The sequence below is a fragment of the Phodopus roborovskii genome, unplaced genomic scaffold (genome assembly GCF_943737965.1).
Source record: "Phodopus roborovskii unplaced genomic scaffold, PHOROB, whole genome shotgun sequence".
Lineage (NCBI taxonomy): Eukaryota > Metazoa > Chordata > Mammalia > Rodentia > Cricetidae > Phodopus > Phodopus roborovskii.
The window spans coordinates 20,835,941-20,861,608 of record NW_026126525.1 but is presented as its reverse complement, the minus strand read 5'-3'; the positions used below and the strand labels follow the sequence as shown (position 1 = coordinate 20,861,608).

Sequence of the window (25,668 nt, the reverse complement as noted above, 5' to 3'; positions counted from 1 at the left end):
GCATTGCTAATTAAAATTTAGATTTCTTCACATCAAATTTTAGGAAGTTGAAGACACAGAAAGGATGCAAACATATGGAGAAATAAGCATTAGAGTAAGTTTTGTATAAATGAATTCTATATAAGAATTTACTTGGAGTTCATAAAGTAGACTCAAAGGAATAAAGTTTGCTTTGTAATCAGAAACTTGTCTATCTTAAACAATCTGAAAAATGTTTTTAGACACCTATACTTTCATTTGTATTCAAAAGTGTCGATAGTTGGGATAGTTATTTGTGTCCTGGTAAAGCCATAGGAGGCACATGTACACAGCAATCATTTATCTTGAGGATATCATGTTTGCTTTAAAAAGGAAAGCAGTATTTTAACATTCACCTGTACATGCGTTTGCACAATCTAATTATTTTTCTAAGTTTTCATAGGAAGTAACTTTTTTTACAATTATTAACTTTGTGGGTTTTTACCCCCTAATTAGCCAGGTAGTTACTATAATTTTGTATATTCTAATTTTTTAAAGTAATTAGGTCTTTTTTCAAAAACAAAAAAGCATCAGTTTGCTGTGAGCACTTTTATTATTAAAAGGGCTTAGTTCCAAATATAGTTTTTATCCATTACCTGTCTTAACAGTATGTCAGCTGTCCTTTTTCTCATCTGATAACTTTCCTCGCTCCTGTAGAGCACAGTAAAGGTAAGCTGGAAACTGATTCATATGAACATGCAGAGGAAATGCACACAGATACCAGCCTCTTCCTATAAGCTAGTTTTTAAAAGCAAAGTATGAACCATGAAGAAATCAAAACCATGTTGGCATTATCAATTACACAAGACCTATGATAGAATTCAAGAGAAAAGTTTCCAGTGGGGAGGGGTAAAGTCAGTTACAATGATAAAAAGCACCTAATATTACTGATGTGTTAAGAAAAAACATTTAATTCCCAGTATTTTCATCATTCTAATACAACAGAAAGTACAACATGCTTTTAGTGCTTTAAAAATATTTCTCATGTGGTGAGATCTTGTTGCAAAGAAATTTCAATACGTAGTAAATGTTTCTAAAGTATAAGTATTTTTGCCTCACTTTGTTCTGCTGACTATTGTGCACAAGCACACATAATGCTTCTGGTAGCTTTGTGACATTTAAAACTTCATTCCAGGTCTCTCTAGTAAACACTGATTTAATATTAGACATATGTACATTGAACAAAGTAATAGCCAATCAATATTATTATTACAAAATTGACTTGACAAATTACTATCTTGCTGAAAGTCTTACTCTCATGTCCTATCTTCAGTTATTTTAGTCAGTTCACACAATTCTGCAGGTTTGTGCATGTGTTGGTTAAAATACCTGGTAATACAAAGAATTAGAATAGCTTCCTCTTGCTTCTTTCACTCTAAAAGGGTAAAGCGAAAATCATGAAGAAAGAGGGAGTTAATTAGGGATCTAAAGATCTTAGTTAGACATTGTTCCTTAGACCCAATGGTTTTACATTGGAATCGCTACTATTGTTGATCTAAAGAGGAGGTTGCACAGAGTCTACTTAAGTTGAAGGAGTTAGATTTGTGTTACTGGCTCAACACTGCAAAAATTCATGCTACATTAAACAGAAAATACCTTTAAAAAACAGACATAAAAACTTTATAAAGTTTGGAAATTGCTTTTTTCCCCCTGATGGTTGAAACAGGCAACATGATCCTGACAACTTTATTGACTGACTTCAAAAGATGTCTACAAAATTAGTGTATCAATGACACTTGGGAGTAGTGAGGGAGTTTCAGAGCTGGAATACAGTGGTTAGGACATTGTGGCCTCTTATGCTAAAAGCAGATTATCATTCTATAGTATTGTTTTCAATGTCTTGAATTTCACCTCTTCCCAATGGCAGATGATTGGATTGACATTTTGAATCATGAAAGACAAGGAAAATCATTGAATGTTGGTTTTCATATCCCAGTGGAGAGTAAAGATTTTCTTTACCATACAGAATAAAAAAAGTTGCTTTGTCTTAAGAGCTGTAGAAAGGAGGATGTTTGCATGTGTGTGTTTATGTGTGTGTGTGTGTGTGTGTGTGTGTTTTGTAGATAAGTCTCATTTGTATATTCTAACACCAATGTAAATATTATAACATCTAATATTTCCTGTAAACTAAAAAGTCAAAAGCAGTACAATGAGTTTGTTCTCCCCTGAACAAATTGGAACAGGACAGGTAATTGAGAAAATTGTATTTCTTGACAAGATTTAAATTTAATTCTTGATACATGTATCTTAAAAATAGTTTAATTCCAAGACTAATAACTTATAGAGCTATTGTCCTCACAGAAGCAAAGATACAGCTATTGCAACTTTTGTCTCATAGAAATTTCCTATATTTACATATGACATTATTCTGACCATGCACAACAATAAAATTTAAGCTATTGGATCCCCACCATACTCTTGTACAATCTTTTTATCTTTTTATTAATGCTTTGTACAATCACATGTAAAATCATGAGCTTTGAAACTCAATAAAATGTCAGTAAACAAATCAGTGATGTAGTTACTGTTGTCATATGGGGACTTTCAGAGATTTGGTGTTGAGGTAGTGCTTCAAGCTATAGGATAATAACTAATAATGTATTTCCAGTACCTCTCATGCTTAAAACCTGCCAACCTCTCCTCACATACTGGACATAAAGTAAGAGGACTTGCTTTTTCTTTGTCATAATAATTTCCTTCATTCAAACATAATTATGAGAGCCAGCCATGGAACCCTGGACCAAAGTAGACTTTCCAAGCTCTATGCTATTACATGTTGTTCTTTGAAGTAAAAGTACATTATGAATTAGTAAATATTTTGGATTACATGATAGGTATTATTTAATTATTCCATAGCATTAGAGATTTTGATTATTTTTAAATTAGTATACTACATCATATAAATGATCATATGCACACCCTTTTTATTTTAATAAAAGTGGTCCAGATATTTAAATGAAATATTGCATAAATATGGATCTCACGGATTTTGCAAAACTTATTTCACTGGGCAGTAAAGTACATACATGGAAGGCTGTTGAACACAATCTATACTGAGGGACACAAGCAAGAGCAATGGGCCAGCAAGGTTTCTTTACATCTTTCTATCCACTAAGACATCCTGTAAACAAGCCTATCTTGACCTTTGATTTTGTCACTTGTCAATTCTATGCTTTTGAACACATTTTCTAAGAACAGGGTCTCCCATCTTTAAATATTGAAAAGTAATTTTTATGTGTTATATGAATTTGTAGACAAAACTCATCTAGAAAATTAAATGTTTTCTGAGTTAATTCTAAGTAGAACATTTGTGTCTATTGAGTCTATTAGCCCTAAAGGTTATATTAATAACAATATGATTCAAAAGCAAATCAAAGCTTCAATATGATACATACGGCAGGCATATGATATCATCAGATCATGTAGCATATTTCTTAGTGTTCATATGCACAGTTTCTCATGATTCTGTCTTTACTGAATAATCTTACACACTCTTATTTCTCAGCGCAATAATAGACCATTTAGATTTATATAATGGTAAACAATGGTTCGTTGTTTAAAATTATCTGGAAGATGTGAAACTAAACAGATTTTCTTTAATATAAGATTAAATATTATGGTGCCTACATATCATGCTGCTTCCTAAGGTTATTTGACCAAGACATCCTCAAAATCACTAAAGAATGTTACATAGATAATTGAAAGATTCACTGTGAACTCATCTGGAGCTGAACATGTTCATATCTACGTATTGTATATCAGTGAAATACTGGGGTGTGACTCCTCTAATAGTAACTGGCTTTCTAACCTGTGAGAAACAATGCTATAAAAGTGTCTCCCAAATGTTGGCTTCCAGTTTCTAAGTGGAAATAGAAAAACTGAGATGAAACTTTCTAACCATAACTTTCCTTTGAATATAGCTTCTTAATTTCTAATATCAAATGTTCAATTTTGTTGCAAATACTAAAGACAAAAATGCAATATATTCTCCATTCAAGTGTTACTTCTTTATAATGTGCATAAATACAGTGTGTCAATCTTACCAAAATGGATGTTTTGACATGGTCTAATTCATGAGTAGGTCTGAGGTTCTAAATTGTAAGCATGTGCTCTGGGGCTACTCAGCTAGTACCAAGACTCTTTTTGTTTTGTTTTGTTTTGTCATGTGTTTTGGGTTTTTTTTTTTTGTGTTTTTAATTTGTTTTTTGTTTTTGTTTTTGTCTTCTGTATGCTACAGATTTCCCTCAAAACTTGGAAATTTATGACAGACATTTCTAGACATTCCTCAATTTTACCTAAAGGTCAATTTTAAATGTAGTTGGAAATGAATACATGATATGTCACTTAGTAGTACCAGGGATAAACATTCTTACTTTGACACTGTGCTAATTAAGGTAAAAAATGACATAGGAAAGTTGAAGACTATATACAAATAAATGTGTATATATTCATGTGCATGCATGATATAGATATATGCACAACACATATGTGTGTGTATTTATGTAATGGCACAGAGTTGGTCACCAGCTGCAGGCTTTGTATCTTGTGGGTCAAACCAACACCAGATGGAAAGCGTTTGAAAAATAATGTGTGTGCCCTAAACGTGTAGAGACTTTTTCCCTAAACAATAGTATAATGATGTATATAATATTTATGTGTTAGATACTATGAATAAACTAGAAATTGATTTAAGTTTACTGAAGGATGTTAAAATCACAACCAAAGATTTCACCATTTTATATTAAGGATTTATGCACCTGTAGATTTTTAAATGCAGTATAGCATCATAGAAAGATTCCAACATATACTGAGGTGAGGAAACCACATGTATAGTTGCCTGTTTACACACATACATAACACATAATATATTGTAATATTATTTGTATATAAAATACAATGTACCTTTATGAAAAAATTCTTGGCTAAAAAGCATTCCTATTTATGGTTATCTAAGATACACCAAATATAATTAATACATATTAACAAACTAGTTTGAACATAAGTAAGAGAATCACCTGACGTGCAACCAGAGAGACTTGTAGAACTTTTACTTACCTGTAAAGTGAAGAATAATCACTCAGGTAGGCAGAGAAAAAAGTAAAAAATCAAAAAATGCCCAGAAAGTTAAATAATTTGAACTTTAAAAAAAATAAAGATTATAAAAACATGTATTATGATTCATTACAATATTATATTGCTAAAATAAGTATTATGAAAAGACTTTGTATGAATAACATAATGTAATACAGTAAACATTACCAATTTTTCTCTAATTCTTATCCCATCCAGGCTTTATTCGCAGACAAAAATGTTTAATGAAAAGTGTAAATGGAAGTTTCCTGTCCTGACTGTCCAGACCCAAATAATCACTCAGAGTCTTATAGTAATTATAAATGCTTGGGCAATAGCTCAGGCTTATTACTAACTAGCTCTTACATTTTAAGTTAACCCATATTCCTTATTTACACTCTGCCACATGTTGTAGTATCTGTATTAACATGGTATGTCCATTTCCTGTTCCCTCTGCATCTGCTGGCAACTTCTCTGACTCCACCCTTCTTTATCCCATTATTCTCGGTTTGGTTTTCTTGCCTAACTGTATCCTGTTTAGTTATTGGCCAGCCAGCTTGCTTATTAAACCAATCATGGAGATACATATTCACACAGTATAAAGGAATATTCCACAGCAGAAAGGTTTCAAAGATATCAATTGTTTTTAAATTCTTAAACAAAAATTAAGTAAAATATTATATCTGTGTTGGTGAAGATTTCTTAAGTATATCAAAACAAAAACACAGTATGGTATTAAGGAAAAAACTGAGCAACTAGATATCCAACCCACACACTGAAAGTATCTTTGAGATACTTCACTTTGAATTTAAGATTTGTGTATGAATTCTTTTTGTATTTTGAATGGGAAAAATTAATTAAAATTCTTATATCTTTATATTTTTGTTGGTAGAAATTGAAAAGAGATACATGATTATGACATTTATATGTAGCCTTAATTTACCAGTTAAGTTGGATTGCAAAAATTAGCATACTTTCAAATGCTGGGTGAAAATATAAAATGTATTAAAATATATGTTCCTTGTCCTTCTTAAAGATAATGCAATTTTTCATTCTTTAAAGTGTAGCACAATGTTCATTTGCATAATTTCATTGTAACTGATTAAAATAAAGTCCTTTAATTTCCTATGATGTAGAGAGACACAGGGAGAAGAAACAATAATAGCAAAAATTAAAATACTTTGCTTTTAAGGGTAGTATTGTTTTAATTTTTAAATTTTAAACATAATTTACTATTCTTTGTCTATTACCTAATAAAATAGTAAGTAAGCCTTACAATTGTGACTGATATACAGATAAATTGCCAAAGATTAAAGAATAATAATAAATGCTATTATTTGATTCTTAAGTCTAAAATAGAAGGAATGTTCAAGAAGGAAATGTCAACACTAATACAGGACCCTGTGAAAGGCAGCATAGTACTGATTGAGTTTTACATGTTATTTACTCAATTTTAAAAGACTATGAACTTACCTCTATTTTCTGTTTTGTTTTGTAAGGGTCAATAGGATAGTCTGCTCAGTATTTCCCAGCCGTCCCTTCATGAGAATCACCTCAGTAAGTCAGGATCTCTTGTGGGTTTCAAATATTAGTAAAATTCAATACACACACTTTGATATACTGTGTAGCTCAGGGTGAGTAATAAAATTAACTGTGTATTTAGTGTTGACATTTACATTATTTTTGCTTAAATGTCTATAAATGTTAAAAAAAAGTAAGCAGAAAACATGTGTCAAATTATTAGAACAGAAAAAATATAGCTAGTTAGTATAGTTAGTTCCCTAAATATGCTTTTCACTTAATTTATAAAATTTGATAATCTCTTAAAGGATTGGTTTAAGCCATCTTTCTCATAATTTAATTCTTAAAATATGCTTATCAATGTGCTGCTTCCATTACTCTTGAGGAAAGAGCTGGACAGTATGAAAATAAGAATAGTTCAGTTATGAATTTGATAGCAGGCAAACTCCCAGATGCACATCAGGGGTTATTTACATAAAACAGAAGCTCTCCCTATAAATTTGAATTATTGGATCATATACAGTGTCTTGATGTCTAGAGAAATCTCACAACTATCCAAACCTTTTACTCTTTAAATATGACACATCTGTACTTTCAGAGAATGAGGTCACTGATTGAGTGAAGTTCAAGTTTCATTACTCAAAATACGTAGAATGTCATTCTTGACATTTTACAACTGTGTGGCACTCAGTTTGTATTAATTTAGATTATGCTTTAGTAAATTTAGAAAAGAAGACTTAAATTTATTTTACATAAGAATAGCTTACAAGACCCCATGGCAAGTTAAAAATAAATAACCAATAATCATTAGACAAAAAAAGAAAAGATGCCCTTCTTGTTGGGTTCTCACAGCTACTGGTATCATCCATTACTTTTTTATCACTAACACATAGAATTGATACATCTAAAATTTCAGACTGTTTGCTATGCATCTTTCATCAATTTGAGTAGAAAATAGCATTTCATTCATTCCCATGACAACTCCTGATCAGCTGACCATGACTATTTAGTGCAGGATGACAGAAGATTGTTCCTTATGGATTATTTGTGTCTGCCAAGTTGAAAAAAGAATGCCACTGGGAAATTACCAGTTCATGTCAAATGTACATAATCCTTGATGCACAGGGTGTTGATAAAAAATGCCCAATGTTCATCACTTTTAGAGTACTATGACTTCTAGTTTAGATGATCTTAAGTAAAAATTTTTATCAGTTGTATAGTGTTAGGAAACAGCTTAAATGATTGCAGTCAGTCTTTCTTGTCATACTTTCTTTGGACTGCCAGCCCTGAAATAATGACATGGAGACTTATTTTTAATTATAAAATACTGGCATTTAGTTTAGGCTTGTTCTCAACTAGCTGCTGTGATTTAAAATAACCCATTTGTATTAATATACATTCTGTCCTATGTTACATTACCTTTTCTCCAAAATATATGTCTGTCTCCCTCTGAGACTTCCTGGACAAATCCGCAGACCTAGGTTCATCCCCCTGAGTTCCTCTCTCTCTGTCCAGAAGTCCCACCTAATCTCTCCTGACTAGCTATTCACCATTTAGCTTTTTGTTAAACCAATCTCAGTGTTATGCCTTCACACAGTGTGATAAAATATCCCATAAAACATGATAAATATTATTTTTATACAATTCCCTTTTTTCTTTCATGAGATGGTTTTCAATTTCTATTCTTTTCAGAGTGAATTTTAGCTCTATTTTATTTACCAAAGCTCCCATCTCCTCTATCCAATCATTACCTCTATGAGACCACTTCCTGAAGTCATCACCCACCATGCAGTCTAATCACTACCGAATCTCAGTGCAATACAGGATCTCCTTTCTTTCTTAATCTTTTTCTACCCATAAGTCTCATCCTTTCCTTACTTACTGTTTATCTTGGCATTTCTTCTTTTCCTCTTGTGTTTCTATGTCTTACAAAAGTCATTATTTATATTGACTGCTCTTGCTTTCTCTTCCTTTTCTGTGGTCCTTGGGCCTCCTTCCTTTGCCTCCATTTTCAACTGCAGTCTTTCCTAGATCAGTTGAATTATCTCTCTGATTCTCTCTACCCATCACCCTATACTATCTGTCCACTTTTTGTGTGTGTGGTTAGTAAACATTCACTGAGTTGAGGACGCCAAAGCAATGATTTTAATCACTTAACCCCTGTGCCCACACAAAACAGGAGACTATTTGAGCTATAATTCAATAGTAGCTAAGTTTGGATCAGATTTTCCTAATCATTGTGTATTTTTTGTTTGTTGCTGCTGACATTTCGCATTATTTTTCTTTTGTCTTGGCTTAACTATAAAATGCATGCTCCCAAAAGGCTTGCATTGTGAAAGCTTGTATGACTAGAGGGCACCATTGAGAGCTGATTAAACTGAGTATTCTGACCTACTCAATCAGTTAATCTACTCACTCTCGGGTTCACTGTTGGGTGTCATTTTTAAGTGATGCTGGAAACTTTGGAAGCTGTGACCCATTTGGCAGAAACACTACGTGTGATTGGCAGCTATACCTTGTTCTCAGGCCCTATTGCACTCTGCCTCACAGACACCTCAAGGTAAGCAGTCTCTACCATATATCCCTGGCATGATAATGCTGTGCCCCATCTTAGACACAAACCTATGGATCTGATTGAATCTGGACTGAATCCTTTGAAACTGTGACACAAAACAAATCCTTTATCCTTTCAACTCTTTCTGTTAGATATTTTTTAACAGCAACAACTACAACGGTAAAACCAGCTGACACGTCTTGTTAACACTCCCCACTTTGGTGCCTTACATGAATACATCCTCTGTGGGCTAGTTTCTCCTCTCACTGGCATGTTTCAAGAAGGGTTTGGCTTAAAGTCCCGGAACAAAGCTAAAGATTTGTAGCAAATAATTAACAGAATTATAAGTACTTTAAAGGAACCAGTGGAATTTGTTCACTTATTTAATCATGAAGGAAATTGGCAACGCTAGATTTAACTGGGAACCAGGACAACAAGCACAGGAAAGGTTGTCTCTATGTTGTATTTCATTTCTGCCTGTGAAAACCCCCAACCATCCTCCCCGACTTACTGAGAGAGTGTTTTATGTCAGTGAAGTGTATAGGGTTCCAGTCTGTACAGCCTGAATAAGGAGCCTGCTTTTCCCATTTTCCAGTCGCTTGATTTTGAGCAAGATTCTTCCTGTACTTTAGTTCCTTTGTCTGTAAAGTTGGAGTGCCGAAGAAATGACTGGAGCCAGTAGCATAAAAAGGTGAACTGAAACCACTGGAGAAGGTTTTTGAGGCCAGAGTCTAGCATATAACACATGTCTAAGAATCACAGCCTTTTTATATGGATGTAGCAGGGCATCTACGGTTAGTTGACAAACATACTTTGAAGCAGGTTGAGACGCCCAGTCAAATAGCTCAGTGAGAATACAGACATACACTTTCCTATGACCTTTGGATAAATTACAAGGGAAGACTGAAATTCATCATGCTTGCTCTTTGTATTTTGCCCTTGACCAGTATTATCAGGGGACTGTACAACCAGATTGACTCCTCCTAGGTTTTGTTCATTCTTCCATTAAAACAGTCACAATTTGTCAGGCAATGCATGCCAGGGAGCATGGGTAAACAGTTTCAGTTCTTACAATCAGGCAATTGCTGAGCCCATGGGGGTGGGGGTTCGCATACATACCTGGGGCATGTTTCCTCTTTAATTTATCTCTTTCTTTATCTTTACTCAATTTCATTACTGTCTCAAGAGTGAAGTGCTCCAAAGCAGCAGTTAAAGTCACATTGCAACTCACATTCCAAAGCTACAAACTTCCTTTGTTTGCAATTCTTTTCCAGTTTCTTCTTAATGACTCTAAATGGAAAGAAGCTGACACTTGGACCTGGACCTGAGTGTTCAGATGTTCTCTGCTTGTGGTTCTCTTATTCCAAAAAACTGAATTCAGTCTGTAACTTTAAAAATTTCAAAATCAAAAATGCTATCCTTATATGTCCTTGAAAAGATAATTTAATTGGCTTTGATGAAAAGAAAGGGTAGAGATGAAAATGCTGGTAGGATTAATCCAGGATTAGCAAGGGATTCCACAAAAACCCTCATTCTCACCAAGCCTCGGGGCATGGGGTTGAGGGCTGCATACCAGCACAATATATGTGGCTAAGTAAAAGAACAGTGCAATAGATGTGAATGGCACCTTGTGGCAGAAACTATCTCTCCATAAAATTGGTGAGACTCCCTTAAGATATACTGCACTTTGCACCTAAGCACCTTATTTAAATGCAGACTATTGATCTTATCTTCAAGCATGGGAATGTGTACACACACACACACTCACACACACACTCTCATGCACATGCATAAGTGTGCACACACTGTCATTCATGTGTATCTGCATATGCACAAAGATTTCCCCAAATGTCAGGAAGTGTTCAGGAGAACTGAGTGGGCACAGTACACCAGAGCCCCCCACAGGTCTGAATCAGGTGCTAATCTTGTGGCATTTCTTAGTTGTCTGTAGGTATTTGTTGAGGCCTCATGAACTTCCCCTGTCCACTTTGGTACATCTACTAGTTTCATCCTTCATCAGCTCACATTTGGCCAGTCACGCTGGTGAGACTTTATAACTTCCAACAGTGCTAGGAGACACGATCTCACAAGAAACTCCTGTATTCTTTGGTTCTTACAGTCTTTCCACCTCCACCTCTACAATGTTCTCTGAGCTTTAGGTGGGGGTTGTTTTGTAGATGAATCCCCTGGGACTGGGCTCCACAACTCTGCATTTTGATTAGTTATGATTTTCTGTAACACTTTCTGTTGCAAAGAGAAGTTTCCTTGAAGAAGGGCAAAATTTTGGATTTTCTTTTGAAGTGTTGCCAGTAATAATACTACAAGCCACACACAAACAAAAAACTAATAGAATAGTCTCATTAAAAGAATATTAGAAGTCTTCAAATCTGAGCCTCAAAGACTTGGACATATACCAGGAGAAATTACTTCTTATTTCTGGCAGATTTAATCTAAAACAAACTACAGGGGTGACTATCATAAGAAAATAATATCAATCTTCAATTAGAATATTTAAAAGCTAACTGTGATTTAATTATAAATATTATCGAAACTTTCCAAGTTAAAAATTCAGTTGAAAATCGTTTGATTGAAGTCATACTAGATCTGACCATTGCATATGGCCTTTGCATTAAAGCAGCTGCATAATTTTCAGATTCTCAAGTTTTGAAGATGTGATGATTAGCCCTTCCCATTGCCTGTCATTTCGCATGAATGTAAGCAGAATACAAAATCAACATACACTTTAATCTTCCTCAAAAGAGCATTAGCTTTAGGTACAACTAAAACACTACAGATTAAGTCACACGTGGGGTTTATATAGTTGCGTGTCCGAAGTGCTTGAAAATGCTCTCAAAAGCAGGGAGTGCTTAAAAGGATTATAACTCTCAAGACTATTGTAACAATGCACACTGTGCTACAAATAAATCCTGATGTGGCTGTTGCTGAAAATAGGTGCTGTAAAGAGCAAGCTTTAGAGGGAGATTGCAAACAGTGCATGCATAGACTAAGACTCTTTTAATTAAATGAGCTGCAGCTCAGATGTCTCCAGAGTTTTAGAATGCTACTCAGCAATTATGTCCCTGTTGAGATTTAATTATCCCATTAGATACTTATTTACTACTACATATTAACTTACAGTACACCATTAGAGAAGATGTACTAATAAATACATAACCATTGCTAGATAGGCATAGCTTAGCTAAATAATTATTCACTTTTATTTGACAAACATTTAATAAAATGTCCAGAACAATGCATTTCCAGTTGATGACAAATAGCATTTTATATGTGTATGTATGTGTATGTGTATATATATATATATATATATATATATATATATGTATATGTATATATGTATATACATATATATATATACAGGTTACTATGTATTATCTATTCTCTTTTGTAATGATCCTTATACAGTTCCAAATTGAAGTTTAATTTGATCCATATGCTTCATGAAGAGATCTTAAAAAGGGACAGTAAGAGATATGGAGAATTCCAAGTGTTGCTTATTTTAGAGAGTGAGAGAGCAAGAGAGAGAGAAAAAATATTTTTATTGAAATTATTCTTTGATAATTTCATGATGTATGTAATACATAGCACTATTCCCGCCTTCTCTTTTCCTAGATAACCCAAAAGAGTGATTTCCTCTGTCATTTGTAAGAATGCCATGTTCGGAAATTGACTGTGTTTTATTTCTAAATCCTTCCTTGTTCTTTTAAAAACACACAGTGCAGTGGCCTTCTCCCAAGTGAGCTGAGATTCTTTGTGACTGAAGATTTGCCCGGTGTCATCATTTCTCTTTATAAACTTCTTCAGCTCTGCCAGAATCACAGCCAGCTTTCTCACTTATGCAACCTCTCCAGTAACAGTTATATTTCCCAGTCCAAACCTACTTTGAATATGTCACCATCCCTTACTTTCAATAAGCTGTGTGGTGCCACCCATTTCCATGCTGGAGTTTCCACGTTCACTCAGTGTTTTCTCATGCAACAAGTTGCTGTTAAGGAAAGATGTTATGCTATTTTCCTCTTATTCCCTTTATACCCTGTGATCCTATCTTGTATCTTGAAGTAAAACAGCAAAACTGCCTGAATTTTGTTTCTTTCGTCAAGAATTTATGAATAGAAGATTTTTTTCTTGTCATAGGTCCTACCCCAGCATATGACTTTTTTTTTTTTTTTTTTGTTCCTTCTTATTGTGTTTACATTTTTTCCCATAAAGGAAGCATTTCAGGGCTTCTCTTTTGCATATATATAAATTCCAAGCCTGATTATCTTACTGTTGTGGGGTCATTATTAAATAAAACTTGAATGTAGTCACTGCAATGCTGTGACAGATAATCTGATGACTGACAGGCTACCAAAGTGACTAATTGCAGGGTGAATATATTGTGTAGCTATGAAGAGTAAAAGTGACGGTGTGCCTCCAGGCTAGTTGGTCTTGGAACTTCATTATGTTGCTCAGATCAATGAAAGATTTATATTTAATGAATTGCTTACTTCTAGATTTTTCTGTCTGTAGTTGATTGTAGCTCAAGTTGCAGAAAGTAAAGCAGCAGATTAGGTGTGATTCCTGAATGGCTTGAAGGATAGTTCTCAGAGGAGCTACATCAGCAGGTAGGGAGGCTATTGCCTAGCTTTCCTTTCCTTTTCTTCTCCTACTCTGTAGGAGTAGGTTACTCCTACAGTAAGCAACCTTTGTAAGAGCAATAACAGCAGACAAACAAACACTCAGAAACCTATGCATTCAAGATAGCAAAGCAAACAGACCAGAGAACAGTCATTTCTCTGCAAAGCCTGAGTTGTACACCTCCATTCTCTTCAATCTGAGGAAGAAGTGAATGTTATCAAAGTATGCTGGTGCATACCAGAAATTCTAGCATTTTGGAGGTGAGGCAAAAAGATGGTGAGTTCAAGGCCACCCTGTGCTACCTAGAATGACCATGTATATTATAACAGGAGTAAAACAAAATAAAAAACAAAAGCAAACACCAAAACAGTCATTCTCAGCCATTTTCATTCCCTCCAAATACTGTAACCTTTTAATACATTTCCTCATATTGTAGTGCCCCCAATCATAAAATTATTTCTGTTGCCACTTCATAACTGTAATTTCACTGCTGTTATGAATGATAATGTAAATATCTGTATTTTCTGTCAGTCTTTTGGTGGTCTTGACCCACAAGTTGAAAATTGCTTCCCTAAAACAAAGCAAAAACAATCCCAGCCTTGTTTTGATCACTATTATTTAAGCTTTTCTATCACATGCAACTGCACATTCTCCTTAAAGAAGAGAAGAGCAAATCTGTTAAAAATTATTACTTCGTTGTTTTGGCAGATATAATAATTACACTACTTCTTTAACTTGACATGGCTTTACATTTTAACATTCAACTGTAGCTTTGTTTCAGGGTCTTCTTTCAGATTGCAAAACAGCACAATTGTATTTAAATCTCCATCTTCTTGGATTAGATTTCAGTGTGGGAGAAATCTCCACATCCTTCAGAGCCAGCTCAGCATGCTCTCTCATTACTACCCTGCAGTTATCAGAGGAGCTTCCTCTCAAGTTTGTAATCATGTGAAAATGGCAGCCAAGTACTTAGTCAAAAGAGAGTAAGTGTGCTTCAATTAAAGACTGATAACAACACAAACCTTTCCTTCTTGACTCATGTAGAAAAGCTGTCCAGACTGATGTTTCAGTACACAATTAGGAACCAGCACTTATCATGCTCAAGTATCTTTCAATTAAAGATGAAATAAGAGCAGTGTATACATATGTTAAAAAAGAAAAGATGAGGCAGAAGCAGAAGGAAAAAGAGATGAAAAAGATGGAAGGGATACAGGGGACAGGGTGGGAGGCTGATTTGGGAGAAAGGAAGGGAGTGAAAAGGGCAAAATTAATCAATCCCTGAAAAGTTGTATCATAGGCCATAATAGTCATCTAGAGGTGGGCATCATCATCCTGTGAATGGGAGATGGTCCTATGAGTGAATTTATGAAGTCATGCCATCTTAGTGAAAAAATGTAAGGACAGTTGAAAATCTCAGTTCAGGTGTTATACAAGGCACAGGGCTATCATGATCAATCCTCTGTAGAACTGTACTAGTCTTTGTGTTTGGCTTAGTTTTGGAGATAGTCTCCTGCTGTAACCCAAGATAGGCTCTAGCTCAGAGATCTGTCTCCTTAGGGCTAATGTTACAGGCATGGGCCACCACACCCAGCTTTCACCAATCATTTAGTAAGTGTTTATAAAAAGTACAAAAGAAATGATTGAAAGCCAATATTGCAGAACAGAAAGCATTCCAATTGTCTCTTCCACCATACTTGGTGTAAAACATTAGGTTTGCCGAGACCTTCCAGGATATGCCCAGCTTCTCCAACTGCTTTGCACTCCACCCATAAAGCCCACTAAGTTCCTGAGTGCTGGGCCCTTTGCTTTAGTGCACTTCCTAACCAAGCACACTCTATTTTCAATCTTCAAATTCCTCTTGGGAATTCTATCCAAAACTCTAACACACCTCATCCCACCAACCTTCCTTGTTTTCTTCCTGACCCTTCAAATATATACCAGGCATATTATCTGTCTCTTATGACTATGTTTTCAGATAAACAGTACAATTGAATATCTGATAATACACTGCACATTGAAGGCACAGTGTCAAATTCAAATAAAAGAATGGACAGATTAATAAAAACAAAACCACACAGACATATATGTAAGATTTGAATTGCCATTCAACTGTTACATACTCTTTTGCAAACCCTCTAGGATGTGCCAATTAACACGGATGCCTGCCTGTGTGTGCAACACACATGTACAGAGACGTGTACTTGCTTCATAAATTGTACTTCTTTCTGAACTAAACTAAACACTGAACTAAAATTCATGTGTAGGTTTATACAGTTCTGAGGAAAAATACTCCAAGACAAATTAAAATCCCACACTTGACATTTGTAAATTACCAAACTACATTTAGACTTACCAATGGACTTTTGATTAGGATTGGTCAAATTCCATTTCTTTGCTTTTCGTAGTTACATATACCTAAAATTGCCACCAGACAATGCTATATTATATAAGAACCACGTTTACTTCAGCATTTTTTCTCACTTTTTTTTTCTTTCTACTCAGAAAATTTAGCTGTAATTTTCATTTTTTTCCTAAGGAAATAAGTAGCTTTCATGAGGTCACAGTGGTAGATGGAGTCTGCATTTAAAATAAAATATGCTTGGCTCTAAAAATCTGTCATCTATTTACATAGCTCCTTTTCAAAATCCACTTGTTTTCATTCAGAAAGAAAAACAAATCTGTGGCATGTAGTGCATGCTGGGATTTGGTACTGAATCCTAAGACCACAATGATAAGTAGCTTTATTTCTGACTTCAGAGATTATTGCATAATGTTCTATTGTACTTTTATTCCATATTTCCCTCCAGAAAAACCATATATAAATCTTTATAAAACATTTCATTTAAAATGGTTTTAAACTATCAAAGCAGTCTCTTTAATATGCATATATCATTTGGGTACAAACACCGTTCCTAACATAATTATTGGTTAGATTCATTTTAATCAGAAGAGAATAATTTTTAAAGAATACAGTCAAGGTTTATACTTATAAAAATAAGAAGTGTCATCTTTTCTAAAAGCAGTTATCTTTGAAGTTCATTCAAAAAGTTCTTAAGAACTGGTGTTCCTTAATTCCCCTTTAAAGATTTGCATACAGGAAAACACGGCAACTGTTTTAAGTCCTTTATCCTTTTTATATTAGTATGTATTACTACATATTAAAGACCTCACAGAGTTCCTGTCCTAGAGCAGAAATGATTAATCCTTTGAACTTAGTGAGGTGGGCTGAGCACCTGCCACTGGGACATGTCAAGGTGATTTGCAAGACTATGGTCACGGTGAGCTTCTGTTCAGCTTCTTTCTCAACTTTGCCTAGATTGCTGCTGATGAGATTTGGTTGTTGATGACTTTTGGGCAGAAGGCATTAGCATCTCTAGGGATGTCACTTCTTTCATAGCTGTTGACCATGGGCTGCTCTCAATTCTGTACCACTTACTTGGGTCTCTCTATAGAGAAATTTACAATTAAACAGCTAACTTTACCAAAGCAAGAACGCAAACCAGAATACAGTAGAGGCACACTAGCAAGATGGCACTCACATGGAAAGCTAAATGGAATAGTTCTGGTCCAATCACATAGCTGGATACAATTCTTTTAAAGCAGGTTACCCAAAGTTGGACTCAGCCCACATGCAAGTGGAAGGGAACAGAACAAGGCATGAAAATATGAGATAAGAGGCATTGCAGCCTATTGTTGAATCTGGTATGGCTTTTCATCTGTATGATTCTGTTGATGTATAAAGCAAATGTAGCAAAATTAACTCTGTATGATGCAATAAAAATCTGTTGATGGCAGCCATTACAGGTTTACTATATGCTCAATGCTAGGCTGGAGCAGCTTTGATTTCACTTAGTGTTCTTACAAGAATGCTATAATGATATTACTGGTTAATTTATATGTCCTGAAAAGATATTTCAGTTGGTAAAGCACTTGCCCTTCAAGCATGAGAACCCAATTTTGGATTCCCAGAATCCATGTAAAGCTTGTTGTGGTAGTGTATATCTCTAATCCCAGTGTGCCTGAATGAAGTCAGAGTCAGGGACAGGACAATTCCAAGAAATTCACAGGTCAGCTAGTGTAGTGTTTGGAGAAGGAAACAAAAAAACTTTATTTCAAACAAGGTGAAAGTCAGGGGTGACATCCAAGGGCCTCTGCCCTCCAATACACATATATCATGATACTTGTGCTCTCTCTCATAGATAGCATACACATAAACAAAAACATTTTAAGAAAAGAGTTTAAGAAGCTATATAATTTCCCTCATTATATTTGAAAAAGTTGGAGCAGTGAGGATAATACAACCAGCAACAACTGGCCAGCCATGATTGATGTTACAGCTAAAATATGTTTATATACATATAAGGAGACTATATACAATCTTTTGGCTACACATTGTAAACTAGTAATTCTCTAATTAATGTGTTCATAACTGAATTTCAAGACCAAATAATCTTCTAAATAGTACTTTAAAATCTCTGGGGGAAATGACTGCTATGAGTTAATGTCCATATAAACATACTACAGAGTTAGGCTCTGCTGCACAGAATTTTATAAGTCCACATCAGTTATCACTGTGGAAAAAGCCTGAGCAGCCTCTTGCAGATAATTATACTGACATCCTTACTTCATTACTTTTAATAGAATTGAATTTGTGGTATGCATGCCAGCATATATGAATACTGCCTTCAGAAGGAAGACATGTCACATGTCCTTATTCTCTAATGGATAGACAGCTTTTGGCAGGAGGTCACTTTATAGCATGAAGGACATTCTCTCAGCTGAGGGCTGAGCTTTAATTAAAATGAGATAAATTGGAAAATGGTTTTAGATGATCCCTCTATCTACCTTAACTTTAAGTGAAAATGGTGAGCCTACAGAAAGTGGATATGTAATACAGTTGTGTGTGCAAGTTTGCCATTCATACTAATAAATATCTAGGGTTTAACTTGCTAACTGCTTCAACTCCTAGGAGAAGTAAAACATTTGGTAATATACATAGGTTGATAATAGGCAGGGTGTGAATAGACAGATGATAAGAGATAAATGAAATAAAACAAAACACAATAACCAAAAAGAAAGTTAGGGAGGAAAGAGTTTATTTGATTTATACATCAGCCTTGCTGTTCATCACTGTTTTAGTTACTTTTGGTTTTTTTTTTTTTTTTTTTTTTTTTTTTTTTTTTGCTGTAAAGGGACACCATGACCACAGAGACTTTCTTTTTAGGTTATTTTTTTCCCTTTCTCTCTATATGTTTATTATTTTTTTTTCTTACTTTACATATCAATCCCAGTTCTCTCTCCCTCCCTCCTTCTCCTCCCTTCCTCTGTCTCATCCCCCCACATCACCATCCCATCCCATCACCCCCCACTCCATAGGGAGGGTAATGTCTTCCAGGAGGGATCAACAAAATCTGTCAAATCATTTGGAGTAGGGACTAGGCCCTCCCTCCTGCCTCTAGGCTAAGGGAGTATCTCTCCATGGGGAATGTGCTGGAAAAGTCCTTCATACACCACAGATACATCCTGGTTCCATTGTCAGAGGTCCCTTAGACTGCCCAGGCCTTCTAAATGAGACACACATTTACCAGGTCAAAGTCGGTTCAATGCTGGTTTTCCAGCGATCAGTCTAGGGGGTCCATTATCTTCCTTTTGTTCAGGTCAGCTGTCTCTGGGTTTCTGTAGCCTGGTCTTGCCCCCATTTTCTTAACACTCCTCCCTCTCTGCAACTGGATTCTAGGAGTCCAGCTTCTGTTTCCATCAGCTACTAGATGAGGGCTCTATGATGGCATATAAGTTAGTTATAAATCTCATTATCCGGGAAGGGCATTTAAGGTAGCCTTCCCACTGTTGCTCAGATTGGGGTCATCCTTGTAGATCTCTGGACATTTCCCTAGGATCGCCAGCCTATAGTCCACACTGCCAGAGAAACTAGGATACAAGGAGGAACCTAAGAGATTCATACAAGTTCCCTCACAGAAGTGGAAAGGAACAAGAGCTACTGAGCATATTGGGGGGGGGGTCAGTGAGTGGAGAGGGGGTTAGGAGAAAGAGAAGGGGAGGCTAGGAGGACTTGTGGGACTAGGATGTGGGAATAGATGAAAGCAAAGAGAGAGAAAGAGAGAGAGAGAGAGAGAGAGAGAGAGAGAGAGAGAGCAATACCATAATAGTGGGAGCCATTAGAGGTTTGAAGAGAAGATTACAGAGACTCTTAAAAATAAAAACATTTGCTTCAGGTGGCCCACTTTCAGTTTTAGAGACTCAATCCTTTATAATCAGGATGGGGAGCATATTGGCCTGCAAGCAGATGTGCTGGAGCTGAGAATCCTCCATCTTGACTCAGGGGCAACTGGAAGTTAACTGACTCACACTGAGTGAAACTTGAGAAAGAGAACTCAAAGACCACCCCCTCTGTGACACACTTCCTCTAGCCCACCACCACTGTGACACACTACCTCTAACAAATGCCACTCCCTTTGGTGGTCATTTTCTTTCTAAGCACCACATTCCACTTCCTGGCCCCCAAAGGCTTATAGCCATATCTTAATACAAAAAAATACATTCAATCCAACTTCAAAAGTTTTCATAATCTATAATAGTCCCAAACTTGTTTTAGTGTCCAAAGTCTCTTCTGAGGCACAAGACAATCTTTTAAATATCAAAATCAAAAGTCAGATCACATACTTCCAGCACATAACATCACAAAACACAGGGAAGAGAGTTTAGCAAGGAATTACTGGACAACAGCAAGATGAAAAACCAGCTGGGCAAACTCCAACCTCTTCATCTCTAAATCTGGTGTCAAAACATTCTTCAGGTCTACAATTCCATTCAGATTTGTTTACTGCAACACCTTCTCTCTCTTGGGCTAGTTATACTCTCTATTAGCAGCTCTCCTTGGCAGGTATCCCTCAAGCCTGCCATCTTAGGATCTCCAAGGCAATCCAGACTTCAAGTTCACAGATTCATGCAATGGTCTTTCTATTAGTCCTCCATCCAAGGATAGCCCTGACACATGCCTGGCTTCAGCAGCTTTCTTTAGGTGCATAAGCAAATTCCATAACCCATTTCTCTGTCCTTAACTCTAAAGCCAGAACCACATGGCTGAAGCTGCCAAGTTCTACTGCTTACTGGGGCTGGAACATGGCACTCTTGTGTAATAACATCTTTACCAGTTTTTCAATTTTCCTTCACTGATTAAGCTTGGCTCTCCTGTATCTTGTTCTTTAGACCAAGTAGGCCTCAAACTTAGAGATCCACCACCCTTTGCCTTCCCAGTGCTGGAATTAAAGGCATGCACTTCCACACCCAGCTCTAAGCTTTTTCTTAGCTTCTTTTCACAAGTTTGAAACTTAGCTGAGTGGGATCTTGCTCTGAGGAAACCACTCCCTATATTATGTTCCTCAAACTGCTTATCTCCTTGAAGGTGGGATTTAACTACATTCCAATTCTTCATGCTCTTTTTCTCTTCAAAATTTGCACTTTGTAATTTACCCTGCTCAGCTTGCTCCTCTTTATTCTAAATCTTCATTAGAGTGGCACTCATAACCACATGACAGAGTGCATACCAGGCTGTTTTGAGATTTCTTCTGCCAAGGAAATTAATCTGAAACTCTTTAGCCTCAGGCAGACTCTTTGGACAAGGGCATAGTTCACCAAAATATCACAGGAATGATCACCTAATAGTGCCACACCCTTTTGGGGCCATTTTCTTTCAAACCACTATAATCACTGAAGGAAGTCAGTATAGGAACTCAAACATTGTAGGATCCTAGAGGCATGAGCTGATGGAGGGATGCTGCTTACTGGCTTGCATAGCCTGTTTTCTTATGGAATCTAGGACTACCAGCCCAAGAGACTGCACCAAACACCATGGGCTGGGCCCTCCCCCTAATTAAGAAAATACCTGACAGCTAGGTCTCATGGAGGCATTTTCATAACTGAAACACCTTATTTGACAGCTATAGCTTGTGTCAAGTTGGCATATAAAACCAGCTAGCACATTTTATCAAAGATTGTTCTTTTACTTTTTTTTCCTCCTACATTGTCTCAATCAATTTTATGTAAGTTTGTCTTGAACTTGTAAACTAAACTTATATTCTTGCCTCAGCCTCCCAAGTTCTGTCACTATGTAGTTTAAATAATGAAATATTGTTTCTTGAAAAAATATTTCTTAATATTTCTTTCTCTTCTTTTTTACTAAATTTTATGTTTGTGAAAGCAAATGAAAAAAATCTCTATTCTTAATTTTTATTGTTGTAGAGGATCTCTTTTTTCAACCTGAATGTCATAACTTGTACAATGACCTAACGATCACCATTTGGATAATTTCCAGTTTTAAAACAGGGACATCAGTGTTATCCATCTTCCTGTATGTGTCCTTTGTATATGTTTGCAAGAATATTTAAGTTTCTCACCCTTTTGCTATGTAAGGTCAAACTAATTTAAATTTAATTGAATCTAAACTATTTTGAAAGTGAATATACTTGCACCATATGAGTTTCTATATTTCTCTTTCTCACATATTCAAATGCTGCTATTTTGTTTTCTTTTTTTACAATTTCTAAGAGATCTTTCTATAATACTAATTTTGTCCTGAACTTGAGAGGTATGTGTTTCTGTAATATCACATCCCAGAATACCTGTGAATGTAGGCACATGGTACCATGCTAGACTTCTTCTCTTCTTCATTTTCCTTCCTTCTAATCTTCTTTCTGTTTCTCTAATATCTACTCATATTCTCTTTCTCAATCTAGTTATTTTCTGTTGTAGAATATTAGTTGAAGATGTGTTACATTTGTTTATGCTATGGTGTAGTGGGATATTCACTTTGTCTCCTTCTGTGGCACTGACCACACCCATTGGGGTGGAGCCAGGGGCAGAAGTGACCTGGGGAACTAGGAGGTCTGAGGAGGCCTGGGAGAGCACTCTCTTGCCAGCTGCATGAGGACAGGAGGAGATCCAGAGGAATTCTTGGAAGCAGGAACCTGTTGGTGTTCACCTGTCTATGTTGTGAGTTATTTATCCCTGAATAAACATCTGTTCGGCCTAATTGTTTACCCTGATCCTTATTAAACCGCGATACTGTGGAATATTTGTTAGATGATGCAAAGATGTGTTGCAGTCTTTTATGTTGCATTTATTTAACTCTGTGAAGCTGTGCCACTTTGCCTGTCTCAAACACTTGACTGATCTACTAAAGAGAAGAACATTCAATAGCTAGGCCAGAGAAAGGATAGGAAGGGCTGGCAGGCAGAGAGAATAAATAGGACAAATCTTGGAGGACATCAGGAAGCAAGAAAAGCAAAGTAAAGGAGGATATCAAAGACCAGCCACTCAGCTATATGGCAAGCCATGGAGTAAGAAGTAAAGAAAGGTATGTGGAATAGAAAAAGGCAAAAGCCCAAAGGAAAAGGAAAATGGAATAATTTAAGTTAATAAAAGCTGGCCAGAAGTAAGGCAAGGTAAGCTCAAGCATTCATAAGTAAGAATAAGTCTCAAGCATTTTTTTTTGGGGGGGGGAGCTGAACGCCCCCCACATGCCTCCAAAGAGTAAAGGGTAAACAAAAACAACAACACAACCACAAGTTTCAGTTATGTGGCAGCAACATCCTACTGGTCTTAATTTTAGTTTCTGGAGTGTTTTAATTGTTAAATTGGGCATAGTTTAGAATACCTGTTGGTGATTTTGACATTAATTATATGAAATACTCATTTGGTTCCTGTTACTTTTCTAATCTAGTACTTCGTATTTTCAGGACCTGAATTGATATGTATACATACTGAAACTGTCGTTTTCATTTTATCACTGTTTCATTTAACTTACAGCAAAGTGATGAATATACCTTCTGTATTTTAAAATGCTCATTTGACTTATTTTGGTTCAGGGATGCCTTCTAGAAGCCCTCCTGCAGCACACTGTGCAGACCCTTCCAGCACCAGGACACAGAACCTATGGACCTGAGGCTGACCCACCACCCACATTATCCTATGGTACCTGGCAGCAAAAATATACACATGTGATGAAGAAGTCATGATTAAAATATTGAAGTGTAGAAACGTGTATATTGAAATATTTCTAATTAAACTACATAGTTGTTACCAGAAGTTTCGGTTCTTCTTTTAATTATTTACTTTTAAATAACTTTATGAGTTCTCTGAGAATTCTGTAAATGTGTTTTGGTCATCTTCATCACTTATCCAACACCATTCAAGATCAAGCCTCCTTCCTTACCCTTCCAATATTGTGCTCTCTCTCTCTCTCTCTCTCTCTCTCTCTCTCTCTCTCTCTCTCTCTCTCTCTCTCTCTCCCTCTCTCTCTCTCCCTCTCTTTCTCTTTCAAGTCCAATTTGTGCTGTCCACATTATCTTGGATATGTGACCTTCTACTGGGGCTTGGTGGCAGATTTATTAGTTGTGACTTTCTTAAGGAAAACTAACTCCCCTTCTCTCAGAAGCTTTCATTTGCCAATAACTCCTCAGCTAGGTAGGGTGGACTTCATGTCCACATCTCACACCCAGACTTGGATTGGATTTAGTTCTTCTTAATGCTTAATGAGAAGACATCTTTTCTTTGGTCAGTTACATAGTCATTAGCTCACAGACACAAGTATAAATTTTAAAAGTGTCTTACTCAAGAGGATCAGAATTTCTATGTGTTGCCTATTATCAACCCATAAATATTATTGAGTATATTTGAGGCTCCTTTTTCATGTAGTTCAAAATGTAGGAGTACATTTCAGCATATCTGATGTCCCTTGTCCTCTAACTCCCTGCTAATATTGAATATACATATATATATATATATATATATATATTTGTAATGTAATTTCAGACACTAACATTGATCAATATAGCATAAGGCACAGTTCACAATGAAAGTGCAAAAATATGACTCTAAGTGACAAGTTCAATGTTGACTATTTTCTCTGCAAAGAAGTTTTAGTGTCCTCAAATTTCACAGTACATGTATGAAATATTTTAAAGTTTCCCTAAATTAGATAAAAAATGTTTGTAAAAACCACATGACATTGCGACAAGTCACAAAGCTGACACTTTTCTGATTCACCAATAATGAAAGCTAATTTCAAGCATGCTGAAATATTAAATTATATTTCCATCTATTTGTCAAATTTACCAAAATTGTTATATAGAAAACACTAAGAAACTTACAGGGGAAAATATTTAGAGGAATGGTGTCTTATATGTTATGGTCAAAGGGCAACTTTAAAACATGTTTACCTTTTGTGCTTAGGGCAATTTCCAGCTTTTGAGAACTTCTCATTTACTGTGATTTTTGTTTTCATTATAAATAAATATTTATTATTTCACCTAATTTGTTTTTTAGCATATCCCTTTATTTGAAAAAAAAAAACAAAAGAAATAAATTCTGGATTTTTGTCAAGTTCCTCCTGTTGGAAGAATTATTCATTAAAATTTTGGTAGTAAATGTCCATAAAATGGGCTTCGCTGTGCAAATGCTTTTCACTTCTTGGATGCCAACCAAATTTTTACTACTCATATAATTGTTTTATTCTTTAAAGATTCTTCTTGCACCATTTGACAATTTAAAATGTGTCTTAAACATTTTTATTAATCTATGGAAAAATTAACAATAACATTTTAGTATTTAATTGATTATTAGAGTTACAAATATTTTCAGATATACAATTATTTCAAAATATACAATGTCACAAACATTTTATAAAATTTCTCACTTCATTTATTTTCATGATTTTTTTGTTATATACACAATAATGTGTTTTATGGTGGCACATTTGTACTATTCTACATGACACAAAACAGACAATATTTGTCTTTCCCAACAATGCCATCTCTCTCCTGCTCCTTCAGACCCCTTCTTCCCTGTATTTA

The 25,668-nt window shown here is 35.5% G+C and overlaps 1 protein-coding gene across 1 annotated transcript in view; it reads left to right on the top strand.

The window, feature by feature from the left end:
• Nucleotides 1–23,820, top strand: part of Adgrl3 (adhesion G protein-coupled receptor L3) — a 734,924-nt gene extending 711,104 nt beyond the window's left edge. Inside the window, exon 27 of the mRNA XM_051198505.1 lies at nt 23,683–23,820. Within this exon, the coding sequence (XP_051054462.1) occupies nt 23,683–23,759 (77 nt within the window). The 3' untranslated portion in view covers nt 23,760–23,820. The remainder of the gene's footprint in view (nt 1–23,682) is intronic.
• The last annotated feature ends 1,848 nt before the right edge of the window (nt 23,821–25,668 follow it).